This window comes from Carassius carassius, chromosome 27 (assembly GCF_963082965.1).
Source record: "Carassius carassius chromosome 27, fCarCar2.1, whole genome shotgun sequence".
Taxonomy (NCBI): Eukaryota; Metazoa; Chordata; class Actinopteri; order Cypriniformes; family Cyprinidae; genus Carassius; species Carassius carassius.
Genome location: NC_081781.1, coordinates 29,913,250 through 29,935,145, shown reverse-complemented (window position 1 = coordinate 29,935,145; position 21,896 = coordinate 29,913,250). Strand labels below are relative to the sequence as shown.

Here is a 21,896-nt window from a genome sequence, read left to right as displayed (position 1 = left end):
CTCATACAGCTCTCTGTGCCCACCTCCATCTGTCAGTGGATCACCAGCTTCCTGACAGACAGGCAGCAGCTAGTGAGGGTGTGCAAACTCACATCCAGGACTATCACCATCAGCACCGGCGCTCCCCAGGGATGTGTTCTCTCCCCACTGTCTCGCTACACCAATAGCCGTGTTTCCACTATCGAGCTTAAACCGTGCATGCTAGTGCGTGCCAGGGCCAGTCACGTTTCCACTGTCACTTCCGGGGCTTGATCGTGCCTCGCCGGGGCTTCCTCGGGGCCAACGGCCAGGGTTTTTTGGCCCGATGAAAACCTTGGGCCAAAGCGGGCCAGCTGGGGCTAGAGGAGGGGTTATGAACAAAGGCGGAGTTTCTCCGCATCTAGAGAGTCTGCGCTGCGGATCATTTCAGAAAGATAACAGCTTTAACACCAGCATTAAACACTTTATTAAATAAGTCAAGCTCAAAACTCACTTTCAGTCAGCAGCGAGTGTTTGAAATAACTTGATCCAATGTGGATTATATAAAAATAGCTTTTATAAAAATAGAGATATTATCATTCATTTTAAATGTGAGGGCTACTGTTGCTACAAATAAACAGAAACAGACTCGACTGAATAAGCAGGCTATTTTCATAAGCGTTAAAAATAAATAAATAAAATAGAAATAAGTGTATTTATGTGTGATTAATTTTGAGTCCTGATAAATTAATCCATTATGATCAATGTATCACTTATTCTATAATTAAAACATTGATGCTTTTGAATTTGAATATAACAAAGCATGCAAACAAACAGCAGCTTTTATCATGTTCGTTTTGTGATCGTGCATGTTCCAGTGACTTATTAGTTTTCAGATAACTTCTCTTTGTTGGTGAAATGATGAGGTTGCATGACGTTGTTCTGAGAGGCATGTAAAGGGCGTGTTTTAGTGACGCGCAGCGTACTTCAGGCTCGACTGTTGAAACCCTGCGCTATTCTGGTCTCGGTGCTACTGGCCCGAGACTATTAGCCCCACCCGGCCCGCTTTAAGCCCTGGCTCGCACTGACCAGGCAGTGGAAATACGGCTAATGACTGCACATCAAAGATCCCTCTGTCAATCTTCTGAATTTTGCAGATGACACTACAGTCATCGGCTTCATTAAGGAAAGAGATGAGTCTGCTTACAGACATGAGGTTAAAGAGCTGGCTGTTTGGTGCAGTCTTAACAACCTGGAGCTCAACACGCGCCAAACAGTGGAGATGATCGTGGACTTCAGGAGAAACCCCCCTGCACTCCCCCCACTCACCATCATGAACAGCACTGTGACTGCAGTGGTCACAGAATTGTCACATTCAAATTCCTGGGCACCACCATCTCTCAGGACCTGAATTGAGACTATCACATTTACTCCATTGTTAAAAAGGCCTAATAAAGGTGGTACTTCCTTCGCCAGCTAAGGAAATTCAACCTGCCACAGGAGCAGCTGAAACAGTTCTACTCTGCCATCATTGAATCTGTCCTGTGCACTTCAATAACTGTCTGGTTCAGCTACCAAATCAGACATCAAGAGACTTAAAAAAATCACCTTGGACCCCTCACACCCAGCCCACTCTCTCTTCCAACTGTTGCCTTCTGATCAGCATTACAGAGCACTGACAACCAGAACAGCCAGGCGCAAAAACAGTTTTTTCCCCACAGGCTTTTATTTAACCTGAACAATTAATCTTCGTAATTATACAACGTCCATCACAACTGACATAGTTATCTGACATATTTATATTAAACTGCACACTTTGTAAATAACATATCTGCACACTAAAAACAAACCAGTACATTTTCCCTATACTTCTATTTCTGTAAATACAGGTGCTGGTCATATAATTAGAATATCATCAAAAAGTTGATTTATTTCACTAATTCCATTCAAAAAGTGAATCTTGTATATTATATTCATTCATTACACACAGACTGATATATTTCGAAAAAAATTTTTTTTTTTTCATTTTGATGTTTATAACTGACAACTAAGGAAAATCCCAAATTCAGTATCTCAGAAAATTAGAATATTGTGAAAAGGTTCAATATTGAAGACACCTGGTGCCACACTCTAATCAGATAATTAACTCAAAACACCTGCAAAGGCCTTTAAATGGTCTCTCAGTCTAGTTCTGTAGGCTACACAATCATGGGGAAGACTGCTGACTTGACAGTTGTTTAAAAGACGACCATTGACACCTTGCACAAGGAGGGCAAGACACAAAAGATCATTGCAAAAGAGGCTGGCTGTTCACAGAGCTCTGTGTCCAAGCACATTAATAGAGAGGCAAAGGAAAGGAAAAGATGTGATAGTAAAAAAGTGTACAAGCAATAGGGATAACCACACCCTGGAGAGGATTGTGAAACAAAACCCATTCAAAAATGTGGGGGAGATTCACAAAGAGTGGACTGCAGCTGGAGCCAGTGCTTCAAGAACCACTACACACAGACGTATGCAAAACATGGGTTTCAGCTGTCGCATTCCTTGTGTCAAGCCACTCTTGAACAACAGACTGCGTCAGAAGCGTCTCGCTTAAAAAAGGACTGGACTGCTGCTGAGTGGTCCACAGTTATGTTCTCTGATGAAAGTAAATTTAGCATTTCCTTTGGAAATCAGGGTCCCATAGTCTGGAGGAAGAGAGGAAAGGCACACAGTCCACGTTGCTTGAGGTCCAGTGTAAAGTTTCCACAGTCAGTGATGGTTTGGGGTGCCATGTCATCTGCTGGTGTTGGTCCACTGTGTTTTCTGAGGTCCAAGGTCAACACAGCTGTATACCAGGAAGTTTAAGAGCACTTCATGCTTCCTGCTGCTAACCAACTTTATGGAGATGCAGATTTCATTTTCCAACAGGACTTGACACCAGCACACAGTGCCAAAGCTACCAGTACCTGGTTTAAGGGCCATGGTATCCCTGTTCTTAATTGGCCAGCAAACTCGCCTGACCTTAACCCCATAGAAAATCTATGTGGTATTGTGAAGAGGAAGATGCGATATGCCAGACCCAGGAATGCAGAAGAGCTGAAGGCCACTATCAGAGCAACCTGGGCTCTCATAACACCTGAGCAGTGCCACAGACTGATCGACTCCATGCCACGCCGCATCGCTGCAGTAATTCAGGCTAAAGGAGCCCTAACTAAGTATTGAGTGCTGTACATGCTCATACTTTTCATGTTCATACTTTTCAGTTGTCCAAGATTTCTAAAAATTCTTTCTTTGTATTGGTCTTAAGTTATATTCTAATATTCTGAGATACTGAATTTGGGATTTTACTTAGTTATCAGTTATAATCATCAAAATTAGAAGAAATAAACATTTGAAATATATCAGTCTGTGTGTAATGAATGAATATAATATACAAGTTTCACTTTTTGATTGGAATTAGTGAAATAAATAAACTTTTTGATGATATTCTAATTATATGACGAGCACTTGTATAGTACATTTCTTAATGTTTTCTTTTTCTTTTTTTATATTAGTGTTATATTACATCCCTACTGTGTTATTCCAATGTATGTCTGCACTATGTTGTACTTTCTTTTACACTGGAAGCTCCTGTCATCAAGTCAAATCCCTTGTGTGTGTAAACATACTTGGTAATAAAGCTCTTCTTATTCTGATTCAATCACAGAAATTTCTGTTGATTTCTTGAACAAAGTGGCCAATCAGAAGTATTTAAGTCAGAATCCATGCTCTTTAACATTAATTCATTTAATGCTTTCATTTCATTCAATAATATATTTAAAAAAACTTTTACAAATTAATTTAGTAAAAATATAGTGTGAAAAAACATGAAAACGGCAAGGTTTTGAAATAGTCCTAAGGAAATTCTACAAATGAATATGAATGAAACAATCATATGAATGTACATTTCAATGTACCTTTAGAGAAGATTTGATGGCATTTTGTTTCCATCTTCACCCCATATAATACCTAATAAAGCATTGTTTTTAATCACAGTGCTGCTTTGTGCATGAGTTTACGGGCTCCAGAAGCGCCACCTGCTGTCAGAGAGGGGTTTTACAGAGACTTACATTCACATTCAGCCTGTGTGCAGTTTCTGTCTGGACAAAAATGGCCAGAGGCTGCCAACCTTGCTATAAATTTCAACCGGTTGATGAAAAACAAGCAACATATTTAAACATTTCGGGTAAGATATCTTGAATTACTTATGGAGCAGATAAAATACATATAACCATTTATTAATCAGTTATTCATTTGTAATCATTAATTATTATTATTAATTAATAATCAGTTAATTATTAACAGTCAGCATTATTTAACTTGTTTGTTCATAGTGACTCAGACTGTACTTGGTTGGCAGAGTGAAGACTTTACTTCTTAGTGATCGCTATAATTTGCGGAGTATTTTGTTTGGCAAGTAATACACAACTTATAGTTGTTAAATGCTTGAGTCAATATGATAGGTTTTCTTGAAAGTGTATCTGTCGTTTCATTCTAACAGAAACTCATGAACGTTTGGCCCCGGTCTACACTTGTGCATTTTTGAAGTACTGATTGTTAACTAATAGGTGAGGATTCACAGTGTTTATCTAGGACGTGCTTCAATAACGTATTTAATGCTGTGTAATGTAATGTGGATTTTGTTCTTTTTCTTAATCTTTATTTTTAATCATTAATTATTACACACACGCATATTTAAATTGATATGACATTGCGCATGACATTGTTATGCCAGTGGCAAAGCACTGAATCATCCAGGAATAAAAAAACCTATAGTATACTGTATATGCCATGAAAGTAGATTGGCAGAACAGGACAAGAATTTTGCATTATAAAATAGGGCCTTGAATAGTGCTTTGAAAGAATCGGTTTAATGACTCATAGAGACTTATATATGCCATTGGCATGCCATGTACTGAAACAATCAATTTAAATTCCACATTACTAAATTGTGCAGTGAAAACCAATATCATGTTTGTAATAAATACTTTATTAAGACATTTTATCTTTCATGTCTGTAATAAAGCTTCCTCCAGTGAAAAGGTACATCTCCTGTTGTCTCTCACATCAAAATCCAGACACATATTTGTTTAGAGCTGTTAAAACGCTGCTTGATCTGTGCAGATTTCTCTCCTGATTCAGACCAGAACACTTTTTATACTGGAGGAAGTGTTATTATAAATATATAATGCTGGATTTGTTTCATCTTTTGTCTTCTCCAGGTGTTAGCTGATGGACTGGAGTGCTGTGGATTATTGTGATGTTTTTATCAGCTGTTTGGACTCTCATTCTGACGGCACCCATCCACTGCAGAGCATCCATCGATGACACACTGATGCAATGACACATTTCTCTGATGAATTTGATGAAGAAACAAACTCATCTACATCTGGGATGGGTTGATGGTGAGTTTCTTTCTTATTTTTGTGTGAACTACTCCTTTAATAAATCCTCCTCAAGCACCGCAGAGCCGCCACCCACACAGGTTATAGCCACGCAGCACTCACCAGCGCATCCAATGACCAAGCTGCTAAAGCCATTATGTCAGTTCCTGAGCACGTTAAAACTATTCCTGGAGTCTTGTACTGGTTACTCAGTGTGAGAGAGCTCTGATATACCCTTCAGTTCAGATACAGACCACCCAGTTTTAACGGCGTGAAAAGAGGTATGCAGCCTGCTTGAGAAAGGAGCGATAGAGCAATTCCCTCTGAGTCATATGGAGAGTGGGTTTTAAAAGATAGATGAGAAGAGAGAGATGGTTCAAGGGACTGGTTTGCATCCGTAGACTTAAAGGATGAATACTTTCACATTCAAATAGCTCCGCATAACAGGGGCTTTCTGAGGTTTGCTTTTGAGGTACTTTCTTGAAGTGCATGGATGCAGCTCTTGCTCTTCTCAGAGAGAGCAGGATGTGTATTCTCTATCTGGACTATTGGCTGATTGTAGCGCATTAATGGGACATGCTAATCAGCCTTATAGACACATGGCTTCATCACTTGGAGTCCCTAGGGCTATGTGTCAACATGCAGAAGAGCATTCTTGCCCTGAGTCAGTCCATAACATATCTGAGAGTGTGTTTAATCTCAGTGGAGATGCATGCCTGTCTCTTCTCTGTGTTATTTCAAACTGGACAGCTCTGTTCACTTGAATGAATTTCAGAGGCTGCTGGGAGTCATGGCAGCAGCAGCAGCAGCGGTATATAATCTGGGTTTACAACACATGTACCCGCTGCAGTTATGGCTGGAATCTCGGGTCCCATGGAGGGTGTGGACTTCTAACCCAGATTTATTCAGTGTGGGGTAGGGCTGTAGCTATCGAATATTTTAGTAATCGAGTATTCTACCAAAAATTCCATTGATTAATCGAGTAATCGGATAAAATGTGTTTTTGCTTAATTAAAGTGCAATATTAATTATGCAAGATAAAATAAGACTCCTGGGTCTCTTAAATTGAACAACTAAGTTTCCTTTTTTACAAAAAAAAATATTGTTATTTTTTAAATGCATAGAATGCAATGCATACATCAAAAAGAAACATTTAATTATTACCCATTGTTTCTCTGTCTGTACTTGTAAGTTACTGTGAACAATGACAATAAAGTTGACAGATAAATTAAGTGCATTTAAGTGCCATTCAGTTGGGGTATAAATAAAGCATTTTCTGAGATGCACATTAAACATTAAACACATAAAACATTAATTTAATTTATCTTTTAATTATTGAAAATTAAGCAAACTTAACTTTTTGGTAAATAAAGGGGATTAACTATTAAAACTAAAACATGGAAGAAATGTTGTGTGATTAAACCTTTAAAAAAAATAATGTTGGCGTTTGTATGCTCTGTAATTGGGAGTGTTTGTGAAATGGTGCCATGATGTTCACGTCGACCTGGCGACTTGCTCCGTATCAGATGTTCTGCGTTTTCTACAGTACAGGCTGGATAATGGATGTCTGCTGTTAACACTCAAATTCTATGTGACCACTATTGCGTCATTTTGTTCAATCGATCGGTAGGCATGCGCTGGTGGTGAGTTTTAAGGGCGCAAGGAGATTGCACCCCTTACATCCACCTTCAGTCCCTCCCAGGGACCTAGAGGTGGTGTTGTTAAGAGCTCTATCCCAGCCACATTCGAGACTTTGGCATCCATTGCTATCTCTCAAGACTTCTTCTTGCCCTCACTTCGGCTAAGCACATAGGAGATTTACAAGCATTTTGTGTGGACAGCGATGGTATTTGCCTTGGGCCTGGTGACTGCATTGTCATTCTCCTGCTGAGACTGGGTTACGTGCCTAAATTGTTATCTACTCCCTTCAGAGTGCAGACTGTTTTGCTGTCTGCCCTGTCTTCGGAGTCATCGACCCTGCGTGATGCTGACATTCAGATTCGGTGTGCCCCGTCAGGTCTTTGAGGATCTACATTAACCGTTCTTTCGGCAGACTGACCAGCTTTATCGTGTGCTATGGTGGTTGTATGAAGGGCGGGGCCATGTCAGAACAGAGACTTTCCCACTGGATGGGGGACGCTATCATGGCTGCTTATACGAACCAAGATTTGGAATGTCCTTATCACATTAGGACCCACTCAACAAGAGCTATAGCTTCCTCCTGGGGTTGGTCAAGACGTATGTCTATTCAGGATATTTAACAAGCTGGACATCCAGTCCATAGCTTCCCGAGTGCTGTTGGTGAGTGCTTGATTCACATTTATGCTACCTCCATCGGTCGCCGTGATTTTGCCAAGTAAGACAAAGACATGTTCCTGGATCAACATCTTTTGATGATCCTGGATCAACATTATTGTCCAAAAATATAGACTTAACCCAATTCCTACCACTAAACCTAACCCTACCCAGAATTTATTCCTAAAATCAGTGAGAAATTATAGCTGATTAACAATGGCGTAGAAGCACCTAACCTGTATTTTAAGCCTAAAACAGATATTTCCTGAACAGTTATATCTCAATTCTGATTGGTTAATTGGAATGTTGTTCCAGAATCAAAAATGATGTTGATCTAGGAACATGTTGTACAGTACTTGGTGAAATCACGCTCACCACCTCTATTCATGTGTGTTATGCTGCCTTGCACAGTTATTACTCTGGACAGTCTTCTATGTTATTGCTGTTGTCTGCCCTGTACTCAGTGCAGGTTCCTGTTATTCAGTGTCTGATTCACTTTGTGCTACCATCATCATGTTATGCTTCTTAACCTCCTGAGACCCTGCATCCTCATATGAGGACATTATATTTTCTCTATAAGTCTGGATGCCCTGTACAGAGCACATTCAGGGCTTTTCAGAGACACTAAATGTTTGGAGGTTTCACCATGACCACTCTCTCTCCTTGGTCTCCTTAAATATGTCTGATATTAATTTAGACACTGTTTTGGATATATATATAAAATATTTTGTAATTATCATTTAAATTGTTTCATAAATCAACATCACAGGAAAATGTAATAGGGTTTCAAATAAAAATATGACTTTCTCTTATGAAACAGGATAATGATTTCATACATGTCCTCATATGAGGACTAAAAGCATGTTAATTTTCATTTTGGGAGACGCAACAAATGAACACACTAATATGCAAAACCACACTAATATGCAAATATAATTAGATGCATTATATATAATGAGAAAACCTGTTTATGGCCATTTTACACGCATTTTGCATGAATACATTTTTTTATATAAAACTGTTCTGTTATAACACATGGTTGAGAATTATCTTTATACAAAGTTTGGTAAAAAAAAAAAATATTGGGGATTTAAAAAAAAAATCAATTGTTTTTGCCTGTGCATGTTCATTCATGTGTTTTTTTCTATTTTTTTTTTTTTTTTTTTTTTTTTTAAGAATTAAGTCCCGATGTTCTGTACAAAGGACGTAGCATAACATATGAATGAAATATAATTTTTACATTATTATTATTTAGGATTTTTCAATTCTCTAAAGTTTACGGTCCAAACGATGTAATAACATAAAGAAATAATATATTTTTTCTCATAAAATGTTTTGCCTGGTCTTGTGCAGCCCCCTCACAATACTGTTGTTGTTGTTGTTGCTTCATCCCTGTTCTCAGCGCTATGTTATACCAACCAGACATGCAAATTTACTGTACCTGGGTTATAAATGTTCGGTGGTTTATCCTCGGTTCCCTGAGAGCGGGAACTGGACATCCTGGAGTTCGTCGTGCTCGCCCCTCGACCAGCAGAGCAGCGTTCATATCACATTCTGACACAATTGTTACGTGCACCACATTTTATACTGCCTCTGGAGCTCGTCAGTATTTGCATACTTCGCGACAGTTTGCCAGTCATTTGGACTGGTGTGAGCCAAAAGGACTTAAGGAGAAGTTGGAAGGGAAGGATTCCCACAAGCGGAGAAAAACTGTGATGTCTGATACCCACTCTCAGGAATCCGAGGTTATGATAGTAACCAGAGACGTTTTGTGTGTGTGTGTGTGTGTGTGTGTGTGTGACGCAGGCCGATGCAGTCCAGCTGCAGGAGTCACTCAGTCTGTACTCGTATTGCTGTGCTGGAGCTGATGCTCGTGTGTTTTATTCAGTGTGAAGCACAGGAGACTCATCTGATCCCGCTGGAGCCCCGCCTCTGCTGCCCGAACTGTATTTATAGCAACAGCAGCAGTCATTCAGTGAGTGGGTGAGTAACTCTAGTGAAAGATCATCAGCGGGTCTCTCAGCTCTCTCTCCGCATTCAGACCGGACCAGCATGACGGAGACTGCGTCAGAGCCAGAGCCCGCTCCAGGTGCCCCGGAGGAGCCAGAGGAGAAGCGGGAGACGGACCCCCCGGAGGGCGGCTGGGGCTGGGTGGTGATGCTGGCCTCGATGTGGTGCAACGGGTCGGTGTTCGGTATCCAGAACGCGTTCGGTATCCTGTTCGTGTCTCTGCTGAAAGAGTTCGGCTCCGAGACCGACGATGACCTCCGCTTTAAAACAGGTAATACCGCAGGAGAGCGAGCGAGCCACGTGTGTGTGTGTGTGTGTGTGTGTGTGGGGAGAAGTGAAACATTACACCGCTTTGCCTACTTTCGAAACTGAAGAAAGTACGGTGCTTTAATGACAGGAAATCGCGTCATATTTATAGCTTGCTGTCACAGGACATGTTTATTAAGGTTTATTTATTTTCGAAAGTCAGATCATATCATATGTGACCCAGGTGCACTAAACCAGTCTACTCTTAAGGGTAATTTATTTTTATTTATTTTGTTTTAAATTGAGATGTACACATCATGTGAAAGCTGAATAAATCATCTCTTCATTGATGTATGGTTTGTTCGGAGGACAATATTTGTCTGAGATACAACTATTTGTAAATCTGGAATCTGAGGATGCACAAAAATCTAAATACTGAGAAAATCATCTTTAAAGTTGTTCAAAAAAAAAAAAAAAAAAAAAATTCTTCATATTTCTTTAATTTAGAAAAACAAAAACAAGCTTTGAAAACTATTAGTAGACTTAGCATTGATAATTGTATAAGCCAAGATAAAACACTAATTGATGACTACATATATTCCTTCTATAATGATTTATATAAAGCTAAATATTCAGAAAGCGATTGTGATCTTTTCTTTTCCTTTTTAAAAGATAGAGCCTCTATTATTGACTCTGATTTTAGAAATATGATGGATGCTGACATTGAGATTTCAGAATTAGACACTGCTATAAAGCAAATGTCTAATGGAAAGTCGCCAGGTATTGATGGCATCACAGTAGAATTATATAAACATTTTTGGCACGAAATAAGAATTTTAGTTTTTGAAGCACTAAAGGAATGTATAGATAAAGCTGAATTATCTCCATCAATGAAGCACGGTTTAATTATTCTAGCTCCAAAGTCGAATTATTTTTAGACAATTGGAGACCGATAACTCTTTTATGTAATGATTTCAAATTGCTCTCTCATGTTTTTGCAAATAGACTAAAAAAGGGTATTGGTGAAATTATCAGTGAAACACAATCGGCTTTTATCAAAGGGAGAAGTATTCACAGTCATATTAGACTAGTTCTTGATATGCTTGATTATAACTTTTTAATTCCTCAGACAAGCTTACTTCTATTTCTAGATTTCTTCAAGGCATTTGATACCCTTGAACACTCTTTTTTGTTTAGATCTTTAGAAACTTTTGGTTTTGGCCCTATGTTTTGTAAAGTAATTTCCATGTTTTATAATGATATTTTTAGTAGTGTTTCTCTTAATGTTGGTTTATCACCCAAAATCCAAATTAAACGAGGAATTCGTCAGGGATGCCCTGTCTCACCATTACTTTTTAATCTTGCAGTTGAACTTATGTCTTTATTCATTAAAAATTTTGATGATAATATAGGCATAGACATTCTTGGCCGAACCTTTACTATAAGCCAATTTGCAGATGACACTCTTTTATTTCTTCAAAATAAAGAGGTACTTCCATTAGTTATTGAAAAAAATTCTGTTTTCTCAAAGGCATCAGGCCTGACTCTAAACTTTAAAAAATGTGAACTAATGGCAATCCATAATTGTAATTTAGACTTTATAGAGGGCATTCCAGTAAAAAAGGAGGTTAAGTATTTAGGGGTTATGATTACAAATAATGTTGTTAATAGAGAACACTCAAATTTTAACTCTAAAGTAGAAAGTATGAAAAAATCCTTAAATCATTGGTTATCTCGAGACCTATCTATATTGGGTAGAATTCTCTTAACTAAAACTGAGGGAATATCCAAACTCATTTACTTATCTCAAGCCTTGTATACTGCCCCGAGAGTAATTAAATCGGTGAATTCAATCTTATTTAAATTTATTTGGAAAAATAAAACACATTATTTACGTAAATTTCATATGGTAAAAGAGTATGAACATGGAGGTTTGAGAGCCATTGACTTTGAATCTCTTCTTGGTACATTCAGAATAAAATGGTTGAAAGAGTGTTTAACAAAGACGCACTCGATATGGTACCATATTCCTAACCACATTTTTAAAAAAAATTGGCGGCCTTGATTTTGTGTTGAGATGTGATCTCGACCCTTGTAAAATTCCTCTGAAGGTATCTAATTTTCATAAACAAGTAATGTTTTTTTGGAAAATGATATTTACCCATAACTTTTCCCCTCACAACTCCACTCTTTGGAATAATAGGGTTGTAATTGTTAATAGAAAATCTCTGTTTAAAAGTGATTGGTATAGTCAAGGTATTATTTTTATTCATGATTTGTTAGATGATAATGGCTTTTTCTTATCTTATATTGATTTCATTAATAAACACAGAGTTAAAATTACATTAAAAGGTTATAATAAGGTATGTATGCTATACCTACTGGATTGTTAAGAATAATCCAAAGCAGTTTTTCTGATCTTTTATCTAGACCAGTAGTTTCTCTTCCCTCTTTGAAAATATGTAATGTTGACCTTTTAGACCATAAGTGTAACAACAAACTTATTTATTAAGAACTTAAACATATCATCACTGGTGATTATAAATGTTATTTTTTGGGAGATGTTGAAACCTCAGTAAAGCACAAAGCTTTTACCCGTTATATGGTTTACCCAGTTGCTCCAAAGGTCAAGGAGACTCATTATAAAATTATGTTTAGGATATATCCAGTTAGTGACTTTATACAAAAACGATTTCATTTCGATGTAGATCCTTGTGGTTTCTGCTCTTCATTTCCTGAAACACTTGATCACCTTTTCTTTTATTGTGAGGTTTCTTCTAAATTTTGGTTTGATATACATAGCTGGTTGTCAGTAAAAATGGAGACAGTTTCTCCTATAACCCAGCAAGATGTGCTCTTTTTTAAATGTGATTTAAATTCATCCTTCTCTGATGTTGTGAATTTTGTTTTGTTGATGGGTAAATATCATATACATACTTGTAAATGCAAAAAATGTAAACCTTCCTTCAATATTTTTTTATGCGAGTTTGTTAAAATGTTTCAGAGCTTAAAATGCCTCAAAACACTTAATAGAAAATCTGAAAGGTTATGTTTCTCTTTGTCAAAATATCTGTTATTTTAATTTTTTTTAGATTTTGACTACAATTTTGGTTTCATCCTTGCTCCTTGTTTTTGTGTTGTTGTTTTGTTTTTTGTTTTTTATTTGTGTTTATTTATTTATTTATTTATCTTTCTCTCTTTAATGTAAACTTTGTGCTCGTCTATATGATAGTGTCTTACACTAAGACACTCATACAACTAAGTTGTTCAAATGAAGCTCTTAGCAATGCATATTACTAATCAAAAATTAAGTTCTGATATATTTACGGTAGGACATTTAGAAAATATCTTCATGGGACTTTACTTAATGTCCTAATGATTTTGACATAAAAGAGAAATGTATAATTTTGACCCATACATTGTGTTGTTGGCTGTTGCTACAAATATACCCCAGAGACTCAAGACTTAAGGTCCAGGGTCACAAATAGGCACAGACCTGCAAGAAAACCTAGTCCAGGAAAATATTAACGTGTGTTGTGACAATATGGGGATCTACTATAGGCTTTTCAGCTCAAGCTCTGTGAAGCACAAAACAACCCGTGGATGGTATTATTATGACATTAAAGATGATAAATCATTGTTCTGGCCAGCAGAAATAAAATCTGCATGCAAACTCTTGCTTTGACTCGACATTGCCCTTAGAAAACACTTCAAGCATTGAGTTCATATGTGTGTGTCAGTCACTGGATCTAATGATGAAGAGCAGAGAGATGATGATGCAGATCTAGTTCAGAGGACAGGCTCAGTCCCATTTCAGACAGTTTTGGTCAAGCACTGACAGAGAAACTGTGACAACTAGCCCCATGTTCACATTCCATGACAGTCATACAGTCGCTGTGATTTTACCAAGTAAGACATGTTCCTGGATCAACATTACTGTCCAGAAATACAGACCTAACTCAGTCCCTACCCCTGAACTAACCCTAACCTTCATTTATTCCTAAAATCAGAGGGAAATGAGTGTAGAAGCACCTAACCCTGACTGTAAGCCTAAAACTGACATTTCTTGAAAACTTTTCCTTCAGTTCTGATGTTGACTGGTATGTTGATCCAGGAACACATTGTTCTTGGTGAAATCATGTTCACTGTAGTTATACCAAGAGAGGAGCAGAGCTGGATGCATTTATGAGCCGAAATGTTGTAATTGTTGAGTTATTGTTATTGCTTTAAACAAAAACAAATATCTGATATTGGGTATGAAAATGTGTTTACCATTCAGTGAAGTTGATTTTTACATTGCCAGATATATATTCTTGCTTCAAGCATAAACTCACTTCACTTTGATCAATACCTCAGAAAACAAGACTCATTTTATGTACACTCTTAAAAATAAAGGTGCATTAAAAGGTGCTTGACAGCGATGCCACAGAAGAACCATTTTTGGTTCCATAAAGAAGCATCTCTTTCTGACCTTTTTATAATCTGAAGAACCTCGTTAGCCACAAAGACGCTTTTATGAAACGTAAAGGTTCTTCAGATGTTTAAGGTTCTTTATGAAACCATTTAGATAAAACAGGTTCTTTTTGACATCATTGTGAAGCACCTTCATTTTTAATTAAGAGTGTAATTTTATTTCTCCAGTGAATGTATCTTGAATCTTTATGACTTTGCACTGCAAGAGATAAAGTTATTTCCATATTCTTTTCAACTAGTGTTTGAAAAGAGCTTTTTTGTAAAATCAAATATGGAGCTCTATTGAAAATTTTTTTTTTATATATATATATTAACATCTTTGAAGCATTGCTAATAGAAGATATTTGCATTTAGAAACCATATCGATGTATTGTGCACAATTTATTCCTTCCGTTTCCAGTTGGTTTTGAAGAAGTCCTGGAGCTCTGTAGAAGATCTGCAGAAGCCCAGCAGGACATTGTGACTGTAATGAAGCTTGCTGTGCTCAGAGTGCTTGATGTGCTCTCGGCAGAAATCTGTTAAAGTCATTAACATCCTGCCATGAGCAGCTGACCTGAGCAGTCGTCGTTCAGTAAACCTTTCCTGCCTGACGCTCGTGACCAGTGCCTACTTGTTAAGGTTTTTTTTAAAGAACTTTAAGTTCTACCTTACTAATTACTCTTATTAACTTATCTTATTTGATCTAAAATACAACAAAAGCAGTAATATTGTGAAATATTTGTACTGTTTAAAACAGCTGTTTTCTGTGTGAATCTGTGTTAAAGTGTAATGTATTTCTGTGATGCTCCGCTGTATTTTCAGCATCATTCCTCCAGTCTTCAGTGTCACATGATCTTCAGAAATCATGACAATATGATGATTTGCTGCTCAAGAAACATTTCTGATCATTATCAGTGTTGAACACAGTTGAGCACATTTTGTTCAGGATTATTTGAAGAATAGAAAGATGCAAAGATCAGCACTATAAGGCATGGAAACAGTATAAACATTAACATTGTGATTTTCTGTAAAGCTGCTTTGCAACAAAGTGTTTTGTGCAAATAAGTCTGACTTTGACTTGATGTTCAGAGTCTCATGTTTGTCAAACAGTTCAAACAAACGCACACACGACAGACCTGCCATAAACTCACTCGAAGCGCCTTAGCAACGGTTTAGCAAGGCACACATCCATCCTACTCAAGTCCTTCAGATCAGTCTTGAAGCTCCTGTGAGTCCATGAGGCCTGTGTGAGCATGACTGCTTGTCTTGGCCAGTCTTGTGTCATGATGCTCACAGACATCCCACAATACAGTTCGAGTGGGAAATGAGATTTCTGCTGGGAAGATGATGTGACTAATGATGTTAGACGTGTGTCTGGTTTCTCCGTTCTCCTCGTTCCTGTCTCAGACACATTGAATTATACAGTAACTGCAGGATGTAGAATCATAATCATCATAATAATAATTCAGCCCAGATTCAGTCCAACCTGGAATAAACTAACTTCTAAAAGTCTTTTGAGCAGCCTTGGGGGTAACACCAGTTACGTAATCAGATTACTCTTTAACTATAGTAACACTATACTTTTACATTTTCAACTAAAAATCGAAGTACTTTCTCAATTAAGTAACACTTTGTTATTCACTGATATCTCTACTGTCCTGTGTTGAGAGACACTTCCTTCTGATTGAGGCTCATTCATTTCACTTTTTGTGTCTTTAAATTTGTCAAAAATATAACCTTTTGATTTTATTTTTGTAAATAAGTAAGCCCAGCCCAGGTGACAGAAAGTAGCAAAAAATGAACATAACATATTACCTTCCATAAATATTAACTAAGTAATGCAATTAGTTACTTTATGGAGTAATTCATTACTGTAAAAAGTACATTTCCCCAGCACTGCTTTTGATTTTGACAGAGGAATGAAAGCGCTTGCTTTTTAGGCTTGTCCATTTTCAGTGAGAAGTCCTGTTTTCTAAGGCCTAGTCCACACGGACACGGGTATTTTTATAACCGGAGTTTTTCCTCCTGCGTTTAAAAAAAAATCCCGTCCACATGAAAACGCAAAAACGTGCTATCAAGCGCTGTCAAGAGCATGCCACACCAGCAGGCGGCGATATAACCCAAATTGTAAAGTCACCTTGGCCAATCAGCTGCAGTCAGCATCGCACGGCGCACGCTCTGACGTCGCAAGGCAAAAACCCCGGTTATACTGTCCACACGACAACACTGCAACCGGCGTTTCTGAAAATGCTCACCCTGGCCGTAGTTTTCAAAAATGTTCGGTTTCGGTGCCCTGAAACTGCGTTTTCATGTGGACGAAAGGCCGAACCGCGTAAAAAAAGTCACGGTTATAAAAATACCCGTGTCCGTGTGGACAGGGCCTAAAGTTTAAACATTTTTTTCAGATTTTTTTGTAAGCGTTTTTCTGTAAGCATTAGCCCGTTTTCTTTCAGACTGTGCTTTAGTCTGATTTTGCCATTGGGATGCAGATGTGGAAGTTAGACGTGTTAACTGTGATAGTAATTAGTTGTGATGTTTATTATAAGTGACTGGGCAGCATGCTGGTGCTGTTTGGTGCAGTTTCAGTGGTGTACTGGTGTTTTCAATGTCGACACGCATAGCTCAGTCTCAGTCAGTCATGACATCCCAGCATTCATGAGCAGAGAAACAGGTTTCATGTGTGTGTGTACTGCATGCAGTGCTGTTATCAGTGCAGTCATGATGCAGAGATAAGACACAACACCAGACACTGGGCTGTCGCTGGGCCCATCCATCTCCAGTCATTCAAAGAAGTAAAGAACTGTTTCCCAGCTTCAGCAGACTGATGTCGGCTCGGTTCATTTGCCGTCTTGGTCAAACACGTCTTAGTGACTGAATGCTTCCAAAGCACTTTCTCTAGAAGATCTTTATCGCACCTCATTAATGGAACACAATATCTGATAGTATGAGACACACAAACTCACACAGTGGGAGAAACACAACCAACTAATCATCTAATTAACTAGGTTCATAACCCAGATGAATCCCAAACAATATGGCACCTATGGAACCGGTGTGCACCGAACCGAATCAGAACGCAGATTTCGGTGCCTCTTAAATGTCTGAGCGATCAATTGAAATATTTGTCCTGGTTCTCCCAAATTTACACAAGAAGCATGTGCATCTCCTGGCTTTATTAGCGGGGCTGTAGCATTTAGCTCCATAAACTGCACACAAATTTGCGATCGCCTCAGAGTCAGGCCCCTTAAATTTCATATGAAACCAGCGTCAGACCGGTCTCCTCCCCGTCTTTCAGCGCGCTCTTCAATCCGCAGACCGCGGCGGAGCAGCACGAGTGGACTCAAACAGAGACAGAGGACACAAGGTGTGTTTATCGATAGATTGTTAGAATATCTGTATGTGTGCAGTTCTTTGTCATAAATACAGTTTACAAAAGGTCACGAGGGAGCAGTCGGTTTCTCATCTACTGTAAAGTTTTCACTGTTCACCGCTCAACACACCACAGTTGTTTCCTCCAGCGAAAATCTAGCCCTTAACACATATGAACGCATACTTTAATTACACTTATTTAAATATACTTAATTTATCATATGTACTTTATACATACACTACTGTGCAAAAGTCTTGGGCACGTTAGTATTTTCACCCGAAAGAATGGCGTTCGGCCAGTTATTTATATATTTTGCTGTAGTGTGTCAGTATAAAATATCAGTTTACATTTCCAAACATTCATTTTGCCATTCATGTTAATAATAATCTAGTGAGATTTTTTAATGCACAAGCAGTCTGACAACAATCTAACATCTGATCTCACCATCATCGAATCCGTCTGTGATTACATAAAGAAACAGATGAAACTGAGACAAACTAAATACAGAAGAACTGTGGTCATGTCTCCAACACTTACTACTTTATAAAGAATGACCATACAGTCTTTCAGTGACAGACAGTACTCATTTTAACTAAATATAAGAGTGATTGACAGAGATACAGTAGAAACTGTTATGACCCAGATCATAAAATACTTTTATTAGGCTTAGAGTAAGGGAAGCTTGGGAAATGAGAGCATCCAAGGAGTGTGTGAAAGCTATGGATTTTTAAAAAAATATTTTTTTTAATGTTATCCATAGTTTTTTGTGGCTCCATTTTTTTTTTTTTTATCAGTTCAGATACCGTTTAGGCACCGGTACTGTTTTAAGAGTATCAAAATGGCCCCGGTTTCAGTGAATTGGATTACACAGTTTTAACATAAACTAATAAACTTAATATGATGCATATTTGTCAGCTATACATAAATGAAACGGGTCAGATTTCTGTAATTGTATGAATAAAGTAAATGTGTTTAAATACACAATAACCAGCTATATATATATAATATTTATCATCAATAAATCTTATTTGTATGTATGCAAGTGAATATTGCCTGTTCCACAGTTTCCACATTTAACCATCTTCATGTTTCAGAAAACTGTTTTTCATTTTTTTATTATTCTTAACAGTTTAAACCAAATAAAAATGTGAATTTAAATGGAACTAACTTTAAGTAAAAATGCATGCAAATTAAAAAATGCTAATTTCATGCATACATTATTTAAATGGAATAAATTTGATGTAAATAGTTAATAAAAAGCTGTAAACCATGATTTTTTTTGAGTGCAGAAATCCGACCTGTTTTATTTATGTGTGACTGACAAAGAGCTAGCCGATATAGTCTAATTATAAAAACGTTTATTATAATCAGTCTGATGTATTTTTTATGAAGTGCAGTAGATGGGAGGTCAGTAGCTTGTGTGTGTGTGAGAGAGAGAGACTGAGAATGTGTGTGCTTGTGTGTGTGTGTGTGTGTATTTTTGTATATTTGTGTCTGTGAGTGTGTGTGTGTTGTGCATGCAGCAGTGGGTGTTTGAGGCTGATTGTTGTCGAACCTGTAGAAACTCTGCCTGGGCATCTTTTATTGACTTTACCTTGACACATAAGAAGAAAGGTCTGTCAGTCCAGCCATATTTTGTGTTGTGAGCTCAGCCCTTGTCTTCTTGGATATTCTCTGTGAATTTGTTTATGGAAGTAGACGTTGAACAGGACGTGTCCACAGTGTCCAGTTCCTCCACAGTTCCTCCTTCCTATAAGCAGCAGAGTCTGGCCTTGGTTATGTCTGCAGTGAAGCAGGTGCAGTTGGTGACAGATAAGACGTGCACTGCCGCACATGTGAGTTAATGGTCAACAGAGCACTTGATCTGTGTTTACACACGCTTTAGGTGAAGGTTCCTGCAGATAAACAGGTAAGGTAAACACGGGAACGACGAGGAGCGTCCTGTAGGAGAACCAATCGCCACTGCTCTACAGCATGGCAACATCACCCTATAAGCCCAGTGCTCTGTAAGGAGATGTGGCCGCTGCTTGTGTGTTGATAAGGGCCCGATACGAGTGAAGAGAGTGAGTTCAGATGTGTCTGAGGCCTAACGTTAACACTAACGTTTCCGCCGTGTTTCCACATGTTCTTAACCTTTTAATGTGTTTCGGGAAAGTGTAGATTAGAACAAATATTACATAATATTATTCAGGGTGTCCCTGACTAAGGATTTTCATTGTCGAATCGGAATTTTCGAATCTTGCCGATATTCGACTGATAGTCGAATCATTTGTTTGGGGGCGGGCAGAATACATTAACAAGAGTCAAATCAGACATTCGACTAACATAATTACTGATGTTAACGAACACCTTGCTGATATAAACAGGGTAAATAATGTTTTATGTTTTGATTAGCAGCTAGCTAACACTTAACGTCAGCGAAACACTAACAATTCACAATTTTTACAATACTCTCATTATAAAGTTAGCCTATATGGCAGTAGTTATTAATGTTCTGGATTTCTGTTTTGAGCTGCGCGCGCTGAAGATTACCAGTGGAGTGACGCATTTGATAGCAAGTTTTTAATCAATGGGACTCAACTCATAATTTCATATAGAATACGCTTCATTATTTATACAACATAACGTTAATATTAAGACTTATAGGCTATTTACAAAAAGGGCCCGAATGCACATGAACATATCTGCGGGGCTCTGAATGCAGACGCGTTCTTCACAAAACAATGTGCAGAAACACGGAAGCTAAACTAAACATAGCATTTTAGTGTAATGGTCTTCTCATTATAATAGTATGTATATAACAGTCCCAGTCATAGTTATTAATATTCTGCATTGTAGTTTGACCTGTTCCCGCTGTGTGCTGGAGAAGTATCACCATAGTACTACAATGAAGCGCTTGACTCAAAACCAAATGCATCTTATATCGGGTAAATAATATATCCACGATATATATATATATATATATACCGGCTGAAATGTTTTGAAATCACTTGTACCCTACCTGTTCGAAAAAAATCTAGTCTCTGCCTGTGTCAGTATCAGTCTTGATAAAGTTTTAAATCCCTGCTGCCAAGATGCTCCTCTGTCGCTCACGGATTATGGAAAGGTCACCCCTAAATATTATCAACCCTTTTTGGTGTAAGATAATACAAAACCAAAAAAAAAAAAAGAGAAAGCAAAATAAATAAATACATTCAATAAATAAATTATACATAAATTATATAAACATAATCATATTAAACAGGAGACTTAAAGTAAACTATAAAATTATTCCATTTTAGGCTACTCGCTGTCGGCTCGGCTGATTAACGTTAATCGTCATTTAAAAAAAAAATGCTCCAAACTTTTTTCTAAATTAACTTGATAAAGAAATGAAAAGAAACATAACACAAAACTGACCCCTTTTTTAATTGTTGCAAATAGGGCAGGCTTCTGTTGTGTAATAAAATAAATAAATATAGGGCTGATAATTCTGATGAGCTGTCGGACACGGGTCGGGCTAGGGCCTGAGCGTCTCGGGCCAGGGCCGGGCTCGGGCCTAGATTTGAGGCCCGTGCAGGGCTCTAATTTAGAGGCTTGTTAGATTTCTAAAGGAGCCAAATACAGTGCCTAGCTAAGGAGGTAAAAGATACAATTTCCAATTGTTTAGAATTAAACTGAGACCAAATTTTTGATACCCCAAAGATTGCTATAGCTATAGCTATGCTATGATTTCAGTTATGTCATCATTCAGCTCAGTTCAGTTCAAATAGTATCTGTGCAATCAAGTCAACGATATCGCTGTAGATGAAGTGTCCCCAACTAAGCAAGCCAGAGGCGACAGCGGCAAGGAACCGAAACTCCATCGGTGACAGAATGGAGAAAAAACCTTGGGAGAAACCAGGCTCAGTTGGGGGGCCAGTTCTCCTCTGACCAGACGAAACCAGTAGTTCAATTCCAGGCTGCAGCAAAGTCAGATTGTGCAGAAGAATCATCTGTTTCCTGTGGTCTTGTCCTGGTGCTCCTCTGAGACAAGGTCTTTACAGGGGATCTGTATCTGGGGCTCTAGTTGTCCTGGTCTCCGCTGTCTTTCAGGGATGTAGAGGTCCTTTCTAGGTGCTGATCCACCATCTGGTCTGGATACGTACTGGATCCGGGTGACTGCAGTGACCCTCTGATCT

The 21,896-nt window shown here is 38.1% G+C and overlaps 1 protein-coding gene across 1 annotated transcript in view; it reads left to right on the top strand.

The window, feature by feature from the left end:
* Positions 1-9,613: 9,613 nt before the first annotated feature.
* Positions 9,614-21,896, top strand: part of slc16a10 (solute carrier family 16 member 10) — a 39,074-nt gene continuing 26,791 nt past the window's right edge. The window contains exon 1 of the mRNA XM_059513387.1: positions 9,614-9,939. Within this exon, the coding sequence (XP_059369370.1) occupies positions 9,711-9,939 (229 nt within the window). The 5' untranslated portion in view covers positions 9,614-9,710. The remainder of the gene's footprint in view (positions 9,940-21,896) is intronic.